Genomic DNA, 25441 nt, shown 5'->3' with positions numbered 1-25441 from the left:
TTGCCTATTTAAATCCACTGGCTTTACTTAATGCAGTACAATATAAACATTCCATCTTCATGTCTTTAGATGCCTACAAATTTAAATAAGTTCTATATTCAACAATCGGATACACTAGCTCTGTTCCTTTACGTGCAAAAATCTTCAAGTTTACTCGAAAAGCGTTCCTTTACTTCAGACGCCATGCAATTCATATGGGAGCAGTTTACAACTTTTACTACTTTTGCCGGTTTTACCATTTTCAAAAGTAAAGGAACACACCAACTGCTAATAAAAGAAATGAACGAACTAGTTCAAAGGACCGATTACGAGAAATGAACCCAGCAAAAAGTTTGCATCCGCGGATGCAGTTGAATCACTAGAAGTGTACAGTACATTTGCCGTTGGAGTACATCTTTTCCTATGAATTCACTTATGAATTTTACAAGAGAGCGCGCAGCTAGGATGCACTCCGTTTTCGATCCAAATCACAACTTTTTATGTAGTCTTTTGGACTGAATTTAAAGGAACTCTTTGGATTGTGTTTTAAATCAATCCAAAGATGCAGTAAAAATGCAAGCTATTGCGAAATATCCCAGACTAAATAAAATGCTTTTATTTGTGTAAAACAAGGATACAATTAACTTTATTATATAAACATAAATTAAAAAAAAGTCTCCATTAAATTCAATCACAATTGAGGGTACTTTCTCCGTTCTCCATTTAATCCAAGCGCAACTGATTTTGCTTCGTCATCCTAAAGGGTTTTATGTTGCCTTCCCATCACTAGTTCAGCTTCCGGCATGGACTCCAACTCCACTCCATTAACAATTTCCTTCTCGTAACTTACCACAAAAATATTCGCAACTTTAGTTTGTATTTTTTTTATTTTATAACAAAATCTTTGAAATATATTCACACTTGTTTCTCTTTTGAAGAAATTATGTCGGCAGCGACGGGAAGGGATCAACCAACTGTTTTTGTTTTCTAGGGATCTTTAAAGCAACTGCTTATAAAATGTATCGATCGTGCATTTTTCATAACCCTGTTGGACTACATCGAAAGATGTTGTGAAATCATAACTCCAATTGCACAACTTCCAATTTTTTTTTGCTGGGAACTAGCGGATCCATATCCAGTTCATTTGTTCATTTAGCTCCTCACGTTCATATAGCTCTTCTTCTAGATCATTAGTTGGAACGAGCGAATACAAAAGTGCTTTAGGGCAGCGATGAAATTTAATATTAAACGAGAATAAGCCAAGGAATGAAATAAACGTTCTGATTCCTTTTGGATCCGCTCAATGAACGAGATTGCCCAACACACCAGTTTATTGTCGTAATATAACTGTTCGTTTATTTTTTACAGTACCAATTATTCAGCAACTTTTTGTACAGGAGTTTGCATTAAAGCTTTTTGTCGGGTTAAAATTCTTTATGCGGATTTATTTAACGTTTACGTTACGTTTACCTTTATTAAATCCGGCTAAATAAAAACACACTATAATATTGAACTATTGTGTATATGAACAACAGTAACAATTTTTTTAGCACACCGCAATGTAAAATCTAGTTTATTTTCAATAGTAAAGGCCAGAAACAGAATCGTCGCTTGCTTTGCTTCCCAAATGTCAAATTATAAAGGAATGCCAGAGCCTCCTAAAGGAGAACACAGGCGGATTTGCAAAGAGATTTTGGCATTCCTTTATAATATGACATTTGGGGAAGCAAGCGAAGATTGATTCTGTGCTGGCCTTAAAGCTTTTTGTCGAGTTAATCTTCTTTATCACAATTTATTTGACGTATAAGCAATGGAATTGACATTCGAAATCCAGTGGATTTATTAAATCTAGTTACATGTAAAAGTAATATTATACTATGTTTACATTTACAAAATCCACTCGATTTCAACTGTCCATTCCTTTGCGTATACGTCAAATGAAAACTCATCTGAAATCGACTGGATTTCATTTGACGTTTGAGCAATGGAACTGACAGTTGAAATCGAGTGGATTTCGTAAATGTAAACATAGTGTTACACTGGAAACTAAAATAAGTCCTTTGGTAAAACACGTAATGTATTTGACATTTAATTGCAATGTATAGCACATTTATTTTCAATGAACTCGGTTTATGAAACCATGTAATAGTGCATTTACATTTACGAAATCGAGTGGATTTCAACTGTCAATTTCTTTACGTATATGAAATCTCATCTGAAATCCATTGGATTTCTTTGGTTAAATTTAAGCAATGGAATTGACAGTTGAAATCGAGTGGATTTCGTAAATGTAAACCTAGCAAAAGATACCATAATAGTCTATACTTGCTTAAAGATGATGGATTTAAAAGTACAGTCAGCTGATCATTGTTTACATTTACAAAATCTCCTTACTTTAAGAATCTTCTTACATTTTTTTCTTTTTTGAACAACATTTCCCAGAAATCTCCATCCACCATCCCACACAAAATTAATTGCCTATCCGGTAGCAATAATAAAGGCATATACTCGTAATATGCTACAATAAATAGTAATCTGATATTCTATACAAATCACGTAAATAATTGTTTTGATTGCGTTGGTACTAGCAGGCTGTCAGTCGTCAGTCTGACTTCCACTATTGCTGCTGCTGGCTGGCTGCTGCTGCTGATGATTGATAAATTTCCGATTCTATGCGAATATTAAATGAATCCAGTAAAATGTTTATAGAATAATAAATGAATGAAGTTTTGAGTTCTAAATGTTTACGTTGCGGGTTTTGTATGATAGACAGCTAGTCAGCCAGCTAGACGTTGTTATCGTTTAATTATATAAATTAAGGTATGTTTTATTACTAACCTGGTAAACCAGTTTAAAAAATACAAAACGAAATCGTTTAAGTGACAACACTATTTCTGATTTGAATTTAATTAATTCATAGAACTTTTAAATGGTAACGAGTTGGAAATAGCAATTTGAAAATATAAGAAACGGGATGAAAAGTGCAGAGCCAAACAGACCCATAATTATCTTCAGAATTTAAAAAAAATGTCCTATAACTGTAAATAATAAAAAAGTTTGTTTAACTTAAAACATTTTTTTGTTGACAAAAGTTTCGAACTAAGTCCCAGTCAAAACTACAGCGTTTTCAATGCAATAATTTCATGAAATTATGCGTTCTTAGATGGAGTTCCCCTCTACAGCAATTTAAAATAAAAAAAAATCTTTGGTATGGAACTCGATCTATGAACGCACTATTTCTTGAAATTTCTTCCGGGACTAAAAGAAAATGCAAAATAACGGTCTGATTGTTTCATACGAATATTGCAATAAAGGAAAATTGCAGAACACATGAAAGCGTGTACACTAGTTTGTTGAAAGTATGTGTTTTCCCAAAAAAATCAAAATGTCAGGTCAAAATTTCATTGAAATTAGTCTAGTGTGGATCGGGGCATAGTGACCAAAGGTCATCAATAAGAAGAAGAAAACAAGTTGCAAATTAATTAATTTTATTTTTGATAACTTTCCCAGCAAAAATTACTCAGCAATTTCCAGCAACTTCTCGGTGAATTTTACGCTCTCAAGCTAGAAAAATTGCAGAAAGTCATCGAACAGCATTTTGCAAAAACTTGCAAGAAAGTCAGCTGTTTACGAAAATGCATGAAAATTGTTTTTGTTTCTTTTGATATTTTAAAGCGAATGAAACAAAACACACACATTTTAAAATTACGTTTTACTTATTTAAAGCAATGATCCTATCCACAATGCTTTAGAATCTAAAAAAATGTGCAATTGTGAAATTATTTGTGGTCAAAAATGTTAACATTTCAAGTTGTTTACATTGAACAGCTGATTAAAAGTCAGCTGATCAGACTTGCAACTTTTTGGCGGGACAAATTTTCCCAGCAACAATTTGCAAGTTCTCAGTCACAGAACACTCCAAAAATCTCTCCAAACTCGCTCTCATTTGCTGGATAGAGAGTATTTTATGGGGAGATGGCATATTAGGGATCTACAGGTTGAATATTGATTTATCGACTTTTATAGCATCTTATATTCCGTTTAGGCTATGCTTGATTTAGCAAATTCAGTGCATTGACAGTTGAAATCGAGTGGATTTCGTAAATGTAAACGTACTATAACCCGGCAAAAATATCTCATGTAAACATGGCGTTAACATTAGAGCCTTTGCCAGCTGAACTTTCTTTATGAGGATGAATTTGACATACATATTGACAATTTGACTTCAGAAATAGCACAACATTCACAATGCAATGTTAGAGCTTCTAAAGAACCTCAATTGAGGCTATAATAGTTGATCGTAAGAATTATTTTGGTCAATATTTCGTTGAAATTTCAACAAATGCACCTGCCTTTAGCCACTCTTCCATCCATCTTTGCCTCATCCCACCACTAAGACCAAGTTGAATATTTAAAGAGCCCACAATAAAATTTTCCAGCACATTAAAGCAGTAATTCATTTCTAAGCACAACATTCAAATGTGCCTTATCTAAATCTAGGCCTTACATACAATTTTTCTATGCAAGTCATGGACACAAAAGCAGCAAACAGGCAAACAAACCCAATCAAAAAGAAAAAAAAAACCGAACTACAAAAAAGAAACGTTAGAATCCTTTTCAAAAAGTTCAAAACATATTCAAGTACTTCCTATAAAGATATGATACTAAAGAGTATATGGCCATCAAAAAATATACAATGTTGTAGGTAGACCCAAACACACTCAACAACTTGAGCCTTGAGGATGAAGCAAGAAACAAGTTTATGAAATTTTCTTGCATGATTTTATTACAAGAGGCAGCAAAAAAAGAAAGAAATCAAGCAGCAGTAGCAGCAGCATAATAATGTTGGTCCTCTTTTTTTGTGATTTGAGAAAAAGTCATTGTACGATGTTACAAAAAGAAGTTGCTGAACCAGAATTTCTTTTCCCCATTATATATTGATTGCTTTTATTTTATTATTTTGTTTTTTTCCTTCATATTAAAACAGCAACGTCATGATGGTTGAATCTTCTTTCTTCATCTGCTTAATCATATATAGAGGAGTAGGCTGGCTGTTTGGAAAAACATTCATCAGAAGCCATAAATCCTAGGATAAAAAAATTTTTCATTTAACAAGCCAGTGAAGTAGAAGCATGTAAGGCTAAGCATATGAAAGGAACAGGTTTTTTCAGATGGCTGAAATTACTTGCAAGTTTGTTTCGAAGGAGTTGAAAAAATACTTAAAAAACTACTTGATATTATATAACGGTTAAGTTTTTTTTCTTCATGCATGATTTGCCTCTTTTTTCAAGAAATAAATAAATACAAAAAAAAATTAAGTTAAAATGTATGTCTGGAGTTTCGACAGTGACAGTAAACATGTTAAATTGTATGACCACCACCATCCATTCATATTAAGGGGCAACTTTTTGCAGCCAGTTTGGCGACAACATATTTTTGTTTTGGAACATGTGGTATTTACTTATTTTTGAAATATGTAGCTACACTGTGAGAAAAGGAAAAGGTTAAATTAGTCCCAGTCCACACTAGAGCGATTTCAGTAAAATAATTTCATGAAATTATGCGTTCTTAGATCGAGTTCCATACTAAAGTAATTATATGATTTTGCTGTAGTGGGGAACTCGAGCTAAGAACGCCTAATTTCATCAAATTATTTCACTGAAATCACTCTAGTGTGGCCCGGGAGTTACTACTTATTGAAAATCGTTATATTATGTTTACATAAGAGATTTTTATGGCTATAGCATATTTACATTAGAGTTTTTTTGTTAACATTCTTTATGGCGATTTATTTGACGACAAAACAATGTAAACGTATGTACTTCCACTATCCTCCTATATAAAGATTTATTTGCTTAATCCGGCCAAATTTGATCAGATTTGCCATCAGAAATTAAATCCTCTCTCGGTAGAATTTACTTAAAATTCGACATAAAATCTTCCATGCAACACTGTTTTTTATAAAAAAAAAATCTGAACACTTCCCAAAAAACTTAACAACACATAAACCTCTCAATGGTATATGTAAACGGTGAAGATTAACCCACTGGATGTAATAGATCCTTTGGTTTTATTCAAATAATGTAAACATACTTTAACTAAATATCGGGTAAACAGACAGAACCAAAAACATGATATGGTGAGATAGGTGCGGTATGGTGAATTACTGGGTCAGGGATGGGTATACTGAATTAGTATATTTTTACAAGTTGTATTCCTTTACTTACCTTAGGCTACCATTTTTACCATTTTTAACGTGCAAAGCGTTCCTTAGTCCATATTTACATTAGGCAATTTTCCTTGCGGCAATTGTCAGTTCGTCGGTGAGAGAGGGTGTTGAGAGGCAAAGAGTTACCATATGCCTCACCTCTCTCTCCATCAAACTGACAATTGCCGCAAGGAAAATTGCCTAATGTAAATATGGACTTAACCCCAAAAACTGCTAAAACTGGAAGCCATTTTTAAGAGAGTGAGAGAAGAGAGAGCAAAAATACCTTTATCTTCTACCACAGGCTACCAGACGAATTTCTTCAGGTAAAAAATGGCGGAACTGTTTTTTGTCGACATTTTTTGACGATTATTTGACAATGAAGAAAAAAATAATAAAAAACAGAAGAAAAAGGCGAACGCCAGACGAATTTCTTCAGGTAAAAAATGGCAGAGCTGTTTTTTCGATATTTTTTGACAATTATTTGTCAATGAAGAAAAAATGAACAAAAAACAGGAGAAAAAGGCGAACGCTGACAAAACAAAATTAAAAACTGTGAAGTAAAAGAAGAAAATTTAATTGTTATGTTTCTTTTTTCTAGATATTGCTATCAGATCTACCATTTTTTCGTTCCTTTACTTTTCTGGTAAAACTGTGAGAGAGAGCAATTTTGAGCAATTTTGACAGTTTCTCTTTTACCATTAAAAGAGTAAAGGAACAAAGTTAAAATAGATTCCCATAGTGCCATTCACTTGAGGTTACCGACAGAAATAAATGTTTACATCACTACTGTCATCGATAGAGCTTAACGACTACTTTATTTTATCGCAATCTTACCGAAAAATTTAGTTAACAATCGAAATTATTGACATTTGATTTCTACCAATTTTTGTCGGTCATGGCAAAATGAGTTACAGAATCGCACTACAGTAGCGTGATTCTGTAACCGGCTGACGATAGAATGAATGACCGTTTTGTCGGCAACATTTGCTGAGTATTTCAGCTATGAAAAACTACTCTACATGTGGTGTCTTACGCCATGCCGCTTGGGCTTTGGGATAAAAAGTAGATTATATATCATTAAACTAATGCGAATTTGGGTGCAATAACCCAGCAAAATGTACGATGCCAAAGATGGCATTCAATCATGGGTAAAAGTGATCTGGCATGTCATCTTTTTAGCATCTTCATCGATGAATTTTATATGAGCGTAGACCCAAGAAGATGCTATTCATTTTTGGATCCAAAGCATGTCATTTACACCAATGCTTTGAGATGTAATTTTCACCAATGCTTTGGCATGTCATTTTCACCAACCCTTTGCAATGACATTATTATTACGACGAGAGTTTTAACAACGTTGGTTGTGGTTTCGAGTCTCCGAAAACATCAAGCCTATTTTCAATAATTAATCTTATATACATATGTAGAAAATTTGTATAAATAAAAACACAAAATTCATCCCTATTGGATCGATGGAATGGGTTCAAATACTAATGAAAAGATCGGATCTTTCACGACTTCCATTGCATGGGTTCAAATGCTGATGAAAAGATCAGATCTTTCACGACTCCCTTGGCATGGGTTCAAATGCTGATGAAAAGATCGGATCTTTCACGACTTCCTTTGCATTGGTTCAAATGCTAATGAAAAGATCGGATCATTCACGACATCGTTTGAACCAATGCAAAAAATCACGTCATCGCATGGAACCCCTTCCTTCAAATTTTGCTAGGAATTGAAATGAGAGAAGCCTCCCTTGATCCTTCTGTTAATATTCATATTACAAATGGTATAACGACTTCTCAATGACAGATTTGTAAAAATCGAAAGATCAAAAAGTCGACTTTTTAGTTGAAGGTAAGAAATCAAAAGTTTTAAGGCCTGGGTACATAAGCTGCCTCACCTGATTGCCTTTCTTTCCTGCTTAATTTCTGACATAACAAAAATAAAAGAATAAAGAAGAAAAGGGCAACTAGTTCGAAATTGGCTCGGTCTTCTTTACTCTTTTATTTTATGTTATGTCAGAAATGAAGCAGGAAAGCAGAAGTCACCCTGGATTCTTCTGCTAATATTCATATTTCGATAGATCGAAAAGTCGACTTTTTAGTTGAAGGTAAAAATCAAAAGTCTTATGGCCTGGGTACATAAGCTGCCTCGCCTGGTTGCCTTGCTTTCCTGCTTAATTTCTGACATAACAAAAATAAAAGAATAAAGAAGAAAACCGCAACCTAGTTCGAAATTGGCTCGTTCGAAATGGGCTTGGCCTTCTTTATTCTTTTATTTTATGTTATGTCAGAACTGAAGCAGGAAAGCAAGGCAACCAGGCGAGGCAGCTTATGTACCCAGGCCTTAAAAGTTGACTTTTGTTTTCATTTACTTATCCTTAGGCTGATTGAAAAGTAAAATAGTAACCGTAATTCAGTTGTGGATCTGGTAATCCGTTGTCGGGTACTATCCTTTCCATAAAATGTCTCTTAAAGCCTCTTAAATATTCCTTAAACCATAAAAGAATAGAAAACGCCATCTACAGGAGGAACATTACAGCAACGAAGCCAATAAAGAACCTCAACATGCCCACGGACGTTCATTATTATTTGGTGTTTTTTCCTCAAAAGCACATTAATAATAATGGGAAAGCAGTAATAATAGGTATGTACGATAACCCAATAATTTGTACAAATTCGTACAAATTTTTCGATAACAAAATTATCCAGCAAAAGAGAGCGAGTTTGGAGAGTTTTGTGACTGAGAACTTGCAAATTTTTGTCCCCAAAAATTTGCAAGTCTGATCAGCTGACTTTTAATCACCTGTTCAATGTAAACAACTCGAAATGTTAACATTTTTGACCAAGAAAATTTCACAATTGCGTTGTGGCTAGGATTAAAGCATTAAATAAGTAAACTGCAATTTTAAAATTTATGTTTTTGTTCCGTTTTGTTTAAAATATCAAAAGAAACAAAAACAAATTTTATACATTTTCGGAAACAGCTGACTTTCTTGCAAGTTTTTGCAAAATGCTGTTCGATAACTTTCTGCAATTTTTCTTACTTGAGAGAGTAAAATTCACTGAGAGAGATTGCTGGAACTGACTGAGTAATTATTGCTGGGAAAGTTATCGTACACACCTAATGTAAAACATTTAAAACTGGATAAAAGAAGCTCTTGAAAGTTGGAACGAAGTCATCGAAACGTTGAGTAAAACATGAAATAAATTCCATTATTATAATTTATTTAACCTGTAGTGGGATTCTGTAACTCATTTTTGCTGTTATCGATAATTGTCGGTAAAATTAAAATGCTTATAATTTCGATAATTAACGAAATTTTTCGGTAAGTTAACGATGAATAAAAAGTAGTCGCTAGCCTCTACCGACACATACAATGGTGCCAACTTTTCTTTATCTTTTTAGTCATAATTTTGCGATTTAATTTTACCGATTTTTGTCGGTAACAGCAAAAATGAGTTACAGAATCCCACTACTGACCAATAAAGTCCAGTAGAAGAATATTAATACCTACATTATAGCCCCGGCACATACGGTCCGTAGTGCGTCGCGTTACGCGTTGAAAACAACAACCACATTAAAAATGCGTAAGTGATGCCAAGTTTGTTCTTGAATTTTTTTATGTGGTTGTTGTAACGCGACGCTCAACGCGCCGTATGTGCAGTGGCCTTTAGTCATTAGGAAATATGTCAATAAATAAAATTGTTACAAGCAATAATTCGAAATTACAGTAGACTAGAAGCCCTAGAGACCGCAAGTTATTTTCATATTTTGATTTGAAAATACGGATACTTACAAGAATACCACTGATGTTGGTATTTAAAAAAAACTTCTTTTATTTCCCAAAGATTTCAATTCTTTGCCTCACGAAAATAATAATATATAGTCCAATTAAATTACTTTCATGGAATTGTCTTTAATAAAAATGAAGCAAAACATTGACCCTGTGAAGAAGTGAAGGTAAAATATTATCTGTTTAAAACAGAAGCCAGACATTTTCATAAGAAATGAATCTCAGTTCTTAAAAAGAGGCTTATCACAGATCATGTTATACAATTTGGCAATCAAATTTTGCAAAAAAAAAACATGACGATTTCTTTAATATTACGGACATTGACCCTTTTTGGCCTTTTTATTGTACCACCGTAAACTAGAAATATACATGAATAAAACAATCAAAGATTTATAGCGCAGCATAAAAAACAAACTAACTTGGGCATAATGTTTGACACGCTTCATCGTGGAAACAACAATTACATATTGAAATAACCGGATAAAATGTTCAAAGTGCGACAAGAATTTTGACGTCAAAAATGGGAATGGCAAGTCAAATCCGACCCCAAAAGAAAAAAAACTATGCAAAGAAATTGCGTTTTAATTTTATTCTCGTAAAAGAAAAAGTGCCACAGACTCTTGTGATGATAACCTTGAGATTATTCTTAGGCAAGACACAGTCCCTGTCTATTGAAACAGAAAAATCGTGCTTCTGGTTTTATGGCGATTATGATCTATGTTACATTTGTTTGTTTATTAAAGATTTTTATTTGATTTTTATTTGTGTTAAACAAAAAAAATATATAATTGTTTTAAATCAAATTTGCAAATTTTTATTTTGTTTCTTTTTTTTGTTATTTTCAAAACTATGATAATAAATTATCATAATCGCATTATTGTCATTATCATCAATATTATCAACCAGCAGCAGCAACTACCAATCTTTTATGCTTTATTATGCGGTGGCGGTGGCGTTGTGAGAAGCAAATGTCCATTTAGTGTGGATAGTCGGATAGTCAGACACAACAATAATAATAATAAAAATAATAGCTTCTAATTTACATATAAATTGGGTTAATAGGTTTTGTCATGAGTTTTTAAGCTAAGCCAGCCATCATCATCAGAGGTACATATTATCATAATATTTTTTTTTGAGATTTGTTGCATTTTTTATGTGTGTTTGTTGTTTTCGTAGCGGTCATTTCGAACTTGACTGATTTACATCTGATTTATATGGAAATTAAGATAATATTTGTGTGTGCGAGTGTGTGAATTTTTTATTTTTCCAATTAGATGCTCATTAATTCAAATGTAAACAATTTGATTTACGTTGCCGTAGATTATTTCTTAGAGGTGGAAAATTTTAAACATGAGAAAGTTTATTTTTAGTTTTTTCGGATTACAAAGAGAAATTAGCGTTTAAATGATAGCACGGTTTCTCACAGAATTAAAAAAAAAAATATTTAGATTTGTAAATTAAAAAAAAAACTAGAAATTTCCCTACAAAGCTTTAAATAATAATTTATATTTTCACATATTTGCATTAAAGATATCTATTTCAGTTGTAATCAAAAAAATTCCTCAAGTGGGACAAAACATTCAAAATTGTTCGGAAATGTGTAGTTTAAGTCAAGTTCTCGGATCTTCACTATAGCGCAAATTTCAATACTCCCTTGCAATAGTTACCCCTCTGTGATACTTGTTTAAGTTTAATTTACAATTGATTATTTATTCATTATTCAAAATGTGCGTTTGTGGAGTCAAAGTTTTTTTTTATAACTTTAAGTGAAATAATACCACGGTTACACTTAACGGGATTCCATAGCGCAAACGTCAAATAAATCCTCTCGAAGTGGGTTAACCCGGCAAAAAGCTCTATTGTAACCATACTATAAGAAGGATTGATTGAAATTCTAATAAAATATCCCCTGAAGAAGTTGGAAACAAGCCAACGAAACGTTGGTAAAAATAGGTCTGTACGACAACCCAAAAATTTGTACAAATTCGTACAAATTTTTACTGAATGCTGTTCGATAATAAAATTATACAGCAAAAGAGAGCGAGTTTGGAGAGTTCTGTGACTGAGAACTTGCAAATTTTTGCTGGGAAGATTTGTCCCGCAAAAATTTGCAAGTCTGATCAGCTGACTTTTAATCAGGTCTGTACGATAACCCAAAAATTTGTACAAATTTTTACTGAATGCTGTTCGATAACAAAATTATCCAGCAAAAGAGAGCGAGTTTGGAGAGATTTTTGGAGAGTTTTGTGACTGAGAACTTGCAAATTTTTTTCTGGGAAAATGTATCCCCCAAAAATTTGCAAGCCTGATCAGCTGACTTTTAATCACCTGTTCAATGTAAACAACTCGAAATGTTAACATTTTTGGCCAAGAAAATTTCACAATTGCACATTTTTTTAGATTCTAAAACGTTGTGGATAGCATTTAAAGCATTAAATAAGTAAACTGCAATTTTAAAATTTATGTTTTTGTTCCGTTTGATTTAAAATATCAATAGAAACATAAACAAATTTCATACATTTTCGGAAACAGCTGACTTTCTTGCAAGTTTTTGCAAAATGCTGTTCGATAACTTTCTGCAATTTTTTTTTTGCTTGAGAGAGTAAAATTCACTGAGAGAGGTTGCTGGAACTGACTGAGTAATTATTGCTGGGAAAGTTGTCGTACACGCCTAATGTAAAACATTTAAAAGTGAATGAAAGAAGCTCTTGAAAATTGGAACGAAGTCATCGAAACGTTGAGTAAAACATGAAATAAATTCCTTTATTATAATTTATTTAACCTGACCAAAATAAAGTCCAGTAGAAGAATATTAATACCAACATTATGGCCCCGGCACAAACGTCCGTAGTGCTTCGCGTTACGCGTTGAAAACAACAACCACATGAAAAATGTGTAAGTGATGCCAAGTTTGTTCTTGAATTTTTTATGACGCTCAACGCGCCGTATGTGCAGCGGCCTTTAGCCATTTGGAAATATGTCAATAAATAAAATTGTTACAAACAATAATTCGAAATTATAGTAGACTAGAAGCCCTAGAGACCGCAACTTATTTCCAAATTTTGATCTGAAAATACGGATACTTACAAGAAGACCACTGATGTTGGTATTTAAAAAAAAAACTTCTTTCATTTCCCAAAGATTTTAGTTCTTTGGCTCACGAAAATAATAATATATAACCCAATTAAATTACTTTCATGGAATTGTCTTTAATAAAAATAAAGCAAAACATTGACCCTGCGAAGAAGTGAAGGAAAAATATTATCTGTTTGAAACAGAACACTATAGGTAATTTGCCCTTTTTTGAGACAAAAATTAATAACAGCGGAATTAATGGATTTTTTAACTTTTTAAAATATTTATGTGTAAAAGTGAGATAAAACAAAGATTTTTACAGATAAATTCGGATATAAGGAACAACGGTTATAAGCAACTACGTATATAACGAACAAAGCTATTTTTGCCAATGCCATTTTCATTAGTTTTCTTATACACAACAAACTGATGAAAACGATCACGGTAGTAAGTAACACAAATTTTGTCCCCGCGAGTAGATTTTCCAACGAATTATTACTACAGTTTTGTATATTTTTTAATATACGTTAATGAAGACGAGTTTAGTAATCCTTTAAACCGTATCAATGATTAACATGTAATAGAGGGATAAAATAAAGCTTACTACTGCCGCACCGTTTATAGAAAACCACGGATATACCGAACAATTTGTCGCCATTACTCATTTTACTTGCAATGAAATTGTAAACAACAATATTTTTTACATTTATTATTTATTTCCTCAAACCAAGCTTCCACAATTTTAAGGCTTTTCATTGAGAAGTAACCTAATAAAATCTCATAAATATCAGAAAACGGGCAAAATCGGGTTTTGAGACCTAGTAATACCAATGCAGAAGACTTTCAGTAATGTGTTCTAGGTGCCAAAATCACGGCCAAACACGGCCAATTTAGTATAAGTCTATATGAAGTGAGTTTAAGAAAAACAAAATATTTATTTCTGACTTTTTGTGTTTTTTGGTCGCTACCCAAAATGTTTAACCTATATTATATATTAAATAAATTCCTCTCGCAATTGCCAATCTATTCCATTTTACATATATTTATATTTGGTTTATTTTTCCGAGGTTTTAAGTACATTGAAATATGCCTTACAATATATATTTTTTTAGTTCTTCTTCGAAATTCTCACTTTGACTGCAATTTAAACCGCGATAATGACGCTATTTTGAAAAATGTCATTCATATTAATAAATTTTGACATGTTCTTTTTTCAATGCCAACTAACAAATTATTATTATTAAAAGTTGCAAAATCGACTTTTTGCCTCAAAAACAGGGCAAATTACCTATAGTGCAGAAGCCAGACATTTTCCTAAGAAATTAATCTCAGTTCTTAAATAGAGGCTTATCACAGATCATGTTATACAATTTGGCAATCAAATTTTGCAAAAAAAAAACATGACGATTTCTTTAATATTAAGGACATTGACCCTTTTTGGCCTTTTTATTGTACCACTGTATACTAGAAATATACATGAATAAAACAATCAAAGATGTATGGCATATAAAAAACAAACTAACATTGGCATAATGTTTGACACGCTTCATCGTGGAAACAACAATTACATATTGGAATAACCGGATCAAATGTTCAAAGTGCGACAAGAATTTTGACGTCAAAATCAACCTCAAAAGAAAAAAACCGTGCAAAGAAATTGCGTTTTAATTTTATTCTCGCAAAAGAAAAAGTACCACAGTCTCTTGTGATGATAACCTTGAGATTATTCTTAGGCAAGACATATTCCCTGTCTATTGGAACAGAAAAATCGTGCTTCTGGTTTTATGGCGATTATGATCTATGTGACATTTGTTTGTTTATTAAAGATTTTTATTTGATTTTTTATTTTTGCTAAACAAAAAAATTATAATTGTTTTAAATCAAATTTGCAAATTTTTATTTTGTTTCTTTTTTTCGTTTTTTGTTATTTTCAAAACTATGATAATAAATTATCATAATCACATTGTTGTCATTATCATCAATATTATCAACCAGCAGCAGCAACTACCAATCATAAATGCTTTATTATGCGGTGGCGGTGGTGTTTTGAGTAGCAAATGCCCATTTAGTGTGGATAGTCGGATAGTCAGACACAACAATAATAATAATAATAAAAATAATAGCTTCTAATTTACATATAAATTGGGTTAATAGGTTTTGTCATGAGTTTTTAAGCTAAGCCAGCCATCATCATCAGAGGTACATATTATCATAATATTTTTTTGTCGGAGATTTGTTGCACTTTTTGTGTGTGTTTGTTGTTTTAGTAGCGGTCATTTCGAACTTGACTGATTTACATCTGTTTTATATGGAAATTAAGATAATATTTGTGTGTGCGAGTGTGTGAATTTGTATTTTTCCAATTAGATGCTCATTAATTCAAATGTAAACAATTTGATTTACGTTGCTAGAGATTATTTCTTAGAGGTGGAACATTTTAAACATGAGAAAGTTTATTTTAAGTTTTTTCGGATTACAAAGAGAAATTGTTGTTTAAATGATAGCACGGTTTCTCACAGAATTAAAAAAATATTTAGATTTGTAAATTTAAAAAAAAAATAGAAATTTCCCTACAAAGCTTTAATTAATAATTTATATTTTCACATATTTGAATTAAATATATCTATCAGTTGTAATCAAAAAATTCCCCAAGTGGGACAAAAAAATCAAAATTAATTAACTTAAATACACTCTAACCTTTTTGCAACAAGATGCGACACAAATGTGCGCAATTTTAAATATTTTTTGTTGAAATGTTGAAATTGGCATTTTTTCTTGCATATTCATTCATTTTAGACACATGGGTTCACAATTTCGCACACTTTATGCGTAAAAATGAGTATTTCAACAAATATGTTTAAAATTGCGCACATTTGTGTCTCATCTTGTTGCAAAAAGTTTAGATACTAGTTTTAGTTTAATTTACAATTGATTATTTATTCATTATTCAAAATGTGCGTTTGTGGAGTCAAATTTTGTTTATAACTTTAAGTGAAATAATACCCCGGTTACACTTAACGGGATTCCATATCGCAAACGTCAAATAAATCCTCTCGAAGTGGGTTAACCCGGCAAAAAGCTCTAGTGTAACCGTACTATAAGAATGATTGATTGAAATTCTAATAAAATATCCCCTGAAGAAGTTGGAAACAAGCCAACGAAACGTTGGTAAAAATAGGTCTGTACGATAACCCAAAAATTTGTACAAATTCGTACAAATTTTTACTGAATGCAGTTCGATAACAAAATTATCCAGCAAAAGAAAGCGAGTTTGGAGAGTTTTGTGACTGAGAACTTGCAATTTTTTTCTGGGAAAATTTGTCCCCCAAAAATTTGCAAGCCTGATCAGCTGACTTTTAGTAAACTGTTCAATGTAAACAACTCGAAATGTTAACATTAGGTCTGTACGATAACCCAAAAATTTGTAAAAATTTTTACTGAATGCTGTTCGATAACAAAATTATCCAGCAAAAGAGAGCGAGTTTGGAGAGATTTTTGGAGAGTTTTGTGACTGAGAACTTGCAAATTTTTTTCTGGGAAAATTTATCCCCCAAAAATTGTAACTGAGAACTTGCAAATTTTTGCTGGGAAGATTTGTCCCGCAAAAATTTGCAAGTCTGATCAGCTGACTTTTAATCAGCTGTTCAATGTAAACAACTGGAAATGTTAACATTAGGTCTGTACGATAACCCAAAAATTCGTACAAATTTTTACTGAATGCTGTTCGATAACAAAATTATCCAGCAAAAGAGATCGAGTTTGGAGAGATTTTTGGAGAGTTTTTTTCTGGGAAAATTTGTCCCCCAAAAACTTGCAAGCCTGATCAGCTTACTGTTTTAATCACCTGTTCAATGTAAACAACTCGAAATTTTAACATTTTTGTCCAAGAAAATTTCACAATTGCAAATTTTTGTAGATTCTAAAGCGTTGTGGATAGGATTAAAGCATTAAATAAGTGAACTGCAATTTTAAAATTTATGTTTTTGTTCCGTTTGGTTTAAAATATCAAAAGAAACAAAAACTAATTTCATACATTTTCGGAAACAGCTGACTTTCTTGCAAGTTTTTGCTAATTGCTGTTCGATAACTTTCTGCAATTTTTCTAGCTTGAGAGAGTAAAATTCACTCAGAGAGGTTGCTGGAACTGACTGAGTAATTATTGCTGGGAAAGTTATCGTACACACCTAATAATGAATTTAAATTAAGTTTTTATTCATACACAAATGGTCTGTTCCAGAACTGCAAGAATCTACTAATTTTTACTATTTTTTCCGATTAAATAAAGGAAAAAATGTTATCGTAGTAAAAATAGTAGTTTCTTGCAGGTTCTGGAACAGAGCAAAAATGTCGACCAAATAGACCAAAATAGCGGGTAATAAAGAATTACCATTGGTCAACAAGAACAAGTTCTTAAGTTCAAGGATAGTTTTTAAATATTTACCAAAGATTTAAAGAAAAATAATCGACAATAAACAGCGTCCTCTTCACCCGGACACCTTTTGTTGCACTTTAATCCAGTTTAAGGTCCCTTCTCGGATCGTATTGAATTTTTATTTAAATAGCGACAGTGGCAGTGCAAAAATGAAATTAAAGAGAATCAGCAAGGTTATCCGAAATGCAACTAGAAATGAATAGTCTAGTTAATCTACAATCGGATCCCAAGAAAATGTGGCGTTTTTTTTAAATAAAATTCTTCACAGGCGCGCCAAAAAACAAATATCTGTCAAAGATGACAATAGTAATGCTTTTTTATTGAATGCTGGAGTTACAGCTGAAATATTTAACAAACACTTCTTGAAATCTTAGCGACACACACCTTAAAGACTTGGTTGCAATTCGCTTAGAACGCTTTGTTACAATTGAAATAAGTTTGCACAAAACTTTACTGCCCGAAAATGAAATAGGAAGCGAAGTTTTAGCGCTGAAAATTGATTAAAAATTGTGATTGTACAGCAAAGTTTTTAAAGTATCTGTTGATGGCATTGCTCCACATCTGGTGAAAATGTTTAACACCGGGTCATAACTTTGTTCCCGTACTTTTTAATAGTAAAACTCGTAAAAGAGAGAAAGAGAAAAAATTGTTGTCACATAAAAGTTTTTTTTTTCAAAAGTTCGGGAACGCAAAAATGAAGAAATCGTCAAAAAAGCTGGAACAAATGTCAATCAGACGCCGGCATCCATGTTACTATTTTTTACACGCTCAAATTTGTCGAGTAAACAGTTTTTTAAAGAGAGCGCCATTCAGCGCCATTTTTGTTTAAAGAGATGTGAACATATTACAACTTTTTTGTGTACGGGAACGGGTTTTCGGGTAAAAATTGTAAAAACTTTTTAGTTCTGGAACAAAGCTTATACCGAAGGATAAATACTCCGCGGGTATTGAATATTTTCGCCGAACTTATCTGGTATGTTCTGAGACACGCTTCAAGCATTTTGTTCACTCAATTACGCTTATTTTCCAAGTATTTTATGGACGGACTAGGGTGTACACTTTTTTTTAAAATACCCTAGTCAATCTTGGCCCAAAGAAATTCGCAAAAAATATGAGTAAATGGGGTGAACAAAATGCTTGAGGCGTGAAGTGGGAGGTGAAGTGTGTCTCAAAACACACACATATACTTTAAACTTCATTTATTTTCTTGAACTTTGGGTTTAATAATTTGTGTGCCCTCCATTTTTGGAAATAAAATCGTTTAAACGCATTGAAAGTAATCGTATAAAAGATTGTAGTTCGCTATAAATTCGTGGAGATAGTATACCCCATAGGTTTTCTATGGTTTTCGGCTCTGGACGTACGACCGGCCAAAGTCTTAACAGTTTTTTCCTTGAAAAAGTCCTTTGTTTTCTTTGATACATGTATGGGGACATAATCCTGTTGAAAGATCCATTCCGAACCCCATACATTATCCCCAAATTCGACTAGGACGTCTTCTGTAAATCCATTTTGTGACTCACGAAGCAGACTGGAGACTTTCCACGATACCCAAATGCTGCCCATACCATAAGAGATTCACACTTAAAATTTCTAGCAACACGAATTTCCATTTCTTTCCGAGTATACCTCCAATATCTGTGGCAATCATCAGTCAGGCCCATCATGGCTGAAGTTCTTTTCGTCACTAAAGACCACAGAATACAATTCAGTGTCCTAAAAACTATATTTTCGGCAAATAATAACCTTTGTGCCTTAGGCCTCGCAAGTAGACGAGGAACCGGTAATGTTTTCTGGTACTAAATATTAGTTTCGTCGTGTAAATTCTGTTACACTCTTCGAGTTGACATGGGTGGATTCAATTCTCTGCGTATTTGAGCTGGACTAATGTATTTATTAATTGGTGGTTTTTGACAATCGCTGACCTTTGGAGACGCCCGGGGCGAACAGCTTTGTCATATTGTTGTGGATTTTTTAAATACTTTTGTACAGTAGACATGCTGCGATTGACTTTTTTGCAATATCTCGAATGCAGGAACCTTTCATTCAACCACGCTCATCGAATGATAAAATTGGAGCACGAGCTTGATTGTCGATGACAATCGAAATATTGGCTTAAGAAATAAAATCAAAATAAGATACTGAGTTTTTAAAGATCTTCAGCCGAAACATCAACATCAATATTGGAATATTTTATATGAAACTTATTATTTACCAACAAAACTACATTTTACAATCATTTATAATTTTAATCATAATATTTCTTCATTGTCTGTCCAATTCATTCCCCGCTTTCGAAGATAATCCCAAACCAATATAATTGTCGCTTTAAAACTATCCATCTCTGCAACAAAGACCTATACCACTCTGTGTGGTGAAATTATAAAGCTCTCTTCTTTTACTCCAGTGTTGCAAAGTGTCACATAAGGTGTGTCTTTTTACGTGATAATTTGTAATAATTATTACGAAATGTTACTAAATGCTGTCTTTTTACACAAAAGTTCAGTAAAAGAGAGCGAAGTGAGAGAACAATTTTGACAGTTGTTTGCTGAGAAATTGCTAAAAGTTGCTGAATGAATTTTTCCCAGCAACATTTAGCAAGTTCGATCAGCTGTTTTTTAATCATCTGCTAACGATCAGCTGCTCAATGTTTATCTTATTTTTGTGGAAAAGTACTATAAATATTACGATTCTGGTTTATTTATTTATTATTTTATTAATATGTTCATTTTTTATTTATTTTGCTTAAAATTGAGGAACTTTTTCATTGCTTTGGAATTATTTTTTCGTTCATGCATTGGCGCCAATGTTTTTGTTTTGGTTATCAACTGTTATCTTGCTAAAGTTTGCTAAATGCTGTCTTTTTACTTTTTTCTCTATCTTCGTATCAAAGAGCAAAATCTCTCTTACTCTCTGAAAAGAAGTTACTGAATAATTATTACTAAAAAAGTAAAAAGACACAACTATACTCTGTTAGTTATAACAGTTTAGTGTTGACAACCGTTACATACGGCTGATTTTACCAGAGCTGGAAGTTTAGTATCTCAAAAAATAAATAGTTCTAAGGCTAATTTTTTTTTCAGGAAAATCTTTCACAATAATGGCAATTTGTTTATTCTCACCCACAAAAATTAATTCTCATAGAATTTCAGTTAGCCTCAAACGAATTACATACATCCTCCCTCAATTCTTTCAATACATAAGACGTTGAACTTAAACTTGTTACTCAATTCTTTTTACAAGCGAATCTTTTTTTGCACAAAAGAAAAATTCTCGAATCTTCCACACACACAATTAGGAAAAAAAATATACATATAAAATGCCACATTTATCTTCCGTCATTTTCACTTTAGCCAGTAACTATGGGGGGCATCATTCAATTTACAAACATTTCAATTAGGTGACGACAAAACATTTAATCAAATTAACACAATAACGGCAGATTCTAGTGAAGCTTATTTTCCGCACCGCAAAAACGAAAAGCAAGCACATGTACTGACTGGCATTATGATAATTGAGAGATACAACTAACGAACTGATGGTTCTCGACTAACGTGATAATCAAACATAACAACGCAAAAAATTGTATTGCAACACTCTTCTTGGCTGTTGCTGCTGCTGCTTATGGTGGTGACCAGAACGGAGGACGGTGACAAGCCCTCCTTTTGTTTTTACCATGATGCCACTAGTTGAACTTCTACATTTACACAGTTACACAATTCAAAGCTGGATTCCTCTTCTCGCATGCTAAATGCTAAACCACAAAACAAAAAAATCAGTTAGCCAGCATAATCATGACAATGATTAGACTTGGCAGGCACTCTGCTTGCTGTTGATTTCCACTATGGATGGCCTGACAGTTTTAAGTTACAATGTTAATAAGTCATTATATGCAAATTTTTGTTTATTTCTTCTTGATATTTACCACATCACGCTTGACCTCTGCCGCTTTTGTCCATGTGGTGTTCGGTACAAAAAATTCGTTGACCATAATTGACTAGAATTGATGATGTTCAAACCACAACCGCAACAAGTGATTGGTTTAGCAGCATATAATTGCCATTTAAAAAGCTCAGTTTTGAACAAAAAAAATGAATGTTAAAGGTTGTGAAATATTGTTGTTTGTGATAATTAATGGTATATCAAAATAATAACATTGAAATCGAGTTTTGGTATTGGTTCAAATAGGGTTTAAGGCAAACATCGAGTTCGAGTTGAAACAATCACACTTTTAATTGATTTTAAATACATATTTAATTTTTCCAAACTTTATTTTGCCCATCCCATTATTTTACCGACCCATCCCTGACGATCACTAGAACGATAGAACTAAGTTCAGTCTTCATTACCTTTCAAAATTTGTTTTATTTTTAACAAAAGAAATATTTTTTTTTAATTTGTATTTCCCATCTCTGGGTATGTCCATTTTTTCTCACCATACCATGGCAGAACTACCAGGTAGTGGCATCACACTAGCTGATCGAATATGAAAAGTCAAATCCCTTTATAAAAAAATATTTTTGTTGTAATTTCCCCAACAACATAAAGAAAGTTTTGACATAACATATTCAAAATTTTACGATGCCACTACCTGGGTAATTGTGCCATGCACCATACCAATATTCACCTTGAGCGTCTGGAATCTCAACATAAGAAACACACATTTTTTTAATCGATTCCGAAATACTTCGAAGACTATTATATGATCCAGAGCTTTCAAGCTTATTTCGAGTCGAAACCGTATCTTCCAAATCTAGAGTTCGAATTGAAACAGTCACACGTTTAATTGATTTTTAATACATATTTTTTCGAATTCGTTGTTGAAGTATTGACAAACGTTTATATAAGACTTCCCATCCCTGAAGGTCACTAGAATGATCATGACAATAAAAAATAAATGATAATAAAAAAGTTCAGTCTTCATTACCTCTCAAATTGTTTTTAATTTTTAACAAGAAAAAATTTTATTTTGTATTTCCCATCTCTGGGTATTCGTTTTTCTCACCTCTCCAATATTCACGTTGAGCGAGCGTCTGGTGAATTTGGAATCTTAGTAATAGGTCTGTCATCATGAAAAACAACGAATTTCTTGAATCGATTCCCAAGAACTTCGAAGAGGTTAAGGCCTGCGTACATAAGCTGCCTTGCCTGCTTACCTTGCTTACTTCTGATAAAAGAATAAAAAAGAAAAGGGCAACCCAGTTCGAAATTTTCTCGGCCTTCTTTATTTTTTTATTTTTATTATGTCAAAAATGAAGCAGGAAAGCAAGGCAATCAGGCAGAGCAGCTTATGTACGCAGGCCTTTAGGTGACCAGAGTTTTCAGACAAATTTCAAAGGACAAAAATCGTCTCTTTATTAAGAATATAGATTGAAAAGAAACAGACTTCTAAATACATTTTGGAATTCGAATTTCCAATCTCTGGGTATTTCCATTTTTTCTCACCACTCTAATTTCCACCTTGAGCGTCTAGTGACTTTGGAATCTCAGTAATTGGTTTGTCAACATTAAAAACACTGAATTTTCAGATACTTCCAGGAGGTTATCTTAGCCATTCAATTTCGAGATGAAACTGTCTCATTATTCAGAATTAAAAAAAAAAAAAATATTTTGGAATGAAAATTTCTCATCAAATTACCGTTTTTTCACCACTCTAATTTTCACCTTGAGCGTCTGGTCAGTTTGGAATATAAGTTCATAATCGATTTCCAAATACTTCGCACAGGAACCAGAGTTTCTGAGCCTCTGGATTAAGAATTGAAAAGAACAGACGTGCAAAGAAACCACCCCTGGACACTACTTCCTGCTATTGTTGACAATGTTTTTCTCTCCTTTAAAACTCCATGACTAATTACCATTTTTTTCCAATACAAAGGTTTGAGGAGGTCTCTTATAACCTCCTATGAATACCACTTCTTGATATTCCTGCCAATCTTCTTCTCACTTTCCTCTTAAACTCATTTATTAATTTCCATTTCCTTTCTCTTCTTTCTTTACAGCATGAAGTTCCAATTAGTCATATTATCCGTCCTCTTGGTGAGCGCTTTTGCTCTACCCGTGCCGGACGAGGAAGTAGCTGCTGCTCCCGTTGTTGCTGAATCGGTTGCGGTGCCCGAAGTTAAACCTGAAGTTGTACAAAAAGTCGATGAAGAGGTGAAACCCGAATCAAGAACATTAGAAGAAGAAAAGAAATCAGAACCACTTCCCGAGGCAACTGCTGATGCTCCAGCTGCCGTCGCCGCCCCCGCCCCTGAGCAACCAGCAACTGAGGCTGCTGCTGAAGAACCCAAAAAGGAAGAAGAGAAAAAAGAAGAATTACCTGCTGCTGAAGAAAAGAAACCTGAAGCCCGCAGTGATGATGTTGTAGAGGAAGCCAAGGCTTTGCCCGTTGTTGCTGCTGCTCCCGAAGCTGTTGCCGTTGAAGAAGTTAAACCAGTTGTGCCAGAAGAAGCCAAACCCGCTGTACAAGACATCATCCCTGAAGGCAAATCTGGCTTGGTCTCCGAACAACAGAAGGAAGAATTGACCGCCGCCGAAGCTACCCCCGAAATCAAGGAAGAAAAGAAAGCCGAAGAATTGCCAGCTGCCACTGAAGAAAAGAAAGCCGAAGAATTGCCCGCCCGCCAAGAACGTACCAGCGATGAAAAACCAGAAGCCGTAGAAGCTGTTGCCGCCGCTGCTGCTCCCGCCGTTGCCGAAGTTGTTGTCCCTGAAGCTGTTGTCCCTGAAGCTGTTGTACCCGAAGTCAAAGCCTTGCCCGTTGAAGCTGAAGCCAAGGCCGCCGAAGAACCCAAAGCTGCTGAAACCGTAGAAGCTGTTAAGGCCTTGGAAACCCCCGCCCCCGAACAGAAGATCGAAGAAGCTGCTGCCCCAGCTGCCGTCGCCCCCGCCCTTGAAGAAGCCCCCAAAGCTGAAGCCGTCAAATCAGCTGAGCCAAAGAAATTGGATGAAGCTGAACCCGCCGTCAAGGCTGAAGCCTCTGCCGCTGAACCCGTCAAGGCCGAAGAAGCTGAAAAGAAACCCGAGGAACAACAGACCCCCAAGAAATTGGAAGACAACTCAGCCACCACCGAAGAAGAAAAATCCAACGAAAGCAAAAAACCCGAAGAATCATCCAAGGAATCTGAGGAATCAAAAGAATCTGAAGAATCAAAAGAAGACAAGTCCAATTAGATTGTAGAAACCTATAAATATTATCTAGAAATACAAAACAATTTAAAATAAAGAAACGCTTAAGGTTCACTTATAATTTAAAACATATAAATATTTGAATATTATTTTTTTTTAATGCAAAAAACACCGACTCCCCCCAAACCAACCATAGCAAGGTCGAAATTCCCACTAAAATATAAAATAACCCCAAACATTCACACTGGCTTCCTTTAAGATTCGCTTTAGAAGAAGCCTTTCCAAAAAACCCCGACCCAACCAACCAACGAACATGGATTTGTCTTTTGATTGGTCAAGGCCCGCCTGCTTTTATTTGGAGGGTCTCTTGGCCAATTGATGGATTTCAACTCAAATTCTTAAGTTTAAAATTAGTTAGTTATTTTTAGTTGTAATGAACAAAGCTTAAAAATGGAAGAGAGAATAAAACGAATGACATTTAAAAAAAATCTAAAAAATTTTCGCAACAATTATTTAAAAGAAAACAACAACGGACAAACCAGGGACCGCCAGGATAAATATAAACCAAGCAAAAGAGCACAAATTACGTAGATATAGAAAAGCAACAAGACAGCCAGACAAGAGAAGAATAAAAAACAATAGAAACGAGTATAGTATTAGAGAATACAGTGATAATAAAATACAGGGTTCGTTTGGCGGACAGCAAAGGACTCTTTCAATAAAAATTTAAGAGCCCTTGTTACCTCCAACGAATCCAGTAATAAACACAAAACAAATATTTACCGAACTACCCCAATACACCCTAATTAAACACCTC

General features: G+C 33.6%; 2 protein-coding genes across 9 annotated transcripts in view; one reads left to right on the top strand and one right to left on the bottom strand.

Annotated features, from left to right (window-relative positions):
• Positions 1-25121, top strand: part of bnb (bangles and beads) — a 30372-nt gene extending 5251 nt beyond the window's left edge. Inside the window, exon 2 of the mRNA XM_073977631.1 lies at positions 23496-25121. Coding sequence (XP_073833732.1) covers positions 23497-24669 — 1173 coding nt within the window. The 5' untranslated portion in view covers position 23496 and the 3' untranslated portion in view covers positions 24670-25121. The remainder of the gene's footprint in view (positions 1-23495) is intronic.
• Positions 1-25441, bottom strand: part of LOC141399242 (autophagy-related protein 101-like) — a 260658-nt gene that overhangs the window by 158901 nt on the left and 76316 nt on the right. The window lies entirely within an intron of this gene.

This window comes from Musca autumnalis, unplaced genomic scaffold (genome assembly GCF_047663935.1).
Source record: "Musca autumnalis isolate F117 unplaced genomic scaffold, ASM4766393v1 scaffold_3, whole genome shotgun sequence".
NCBI lineage: Eukaryota > Metazoa > Arthropoda > Insecta > Diptera > Muscidae > Musca > Musca autumnalis.
Note: the sequence above shows the minus strand (reverse complement) of the source record. Positions and strands in the feature narration are given on the sequence as shown.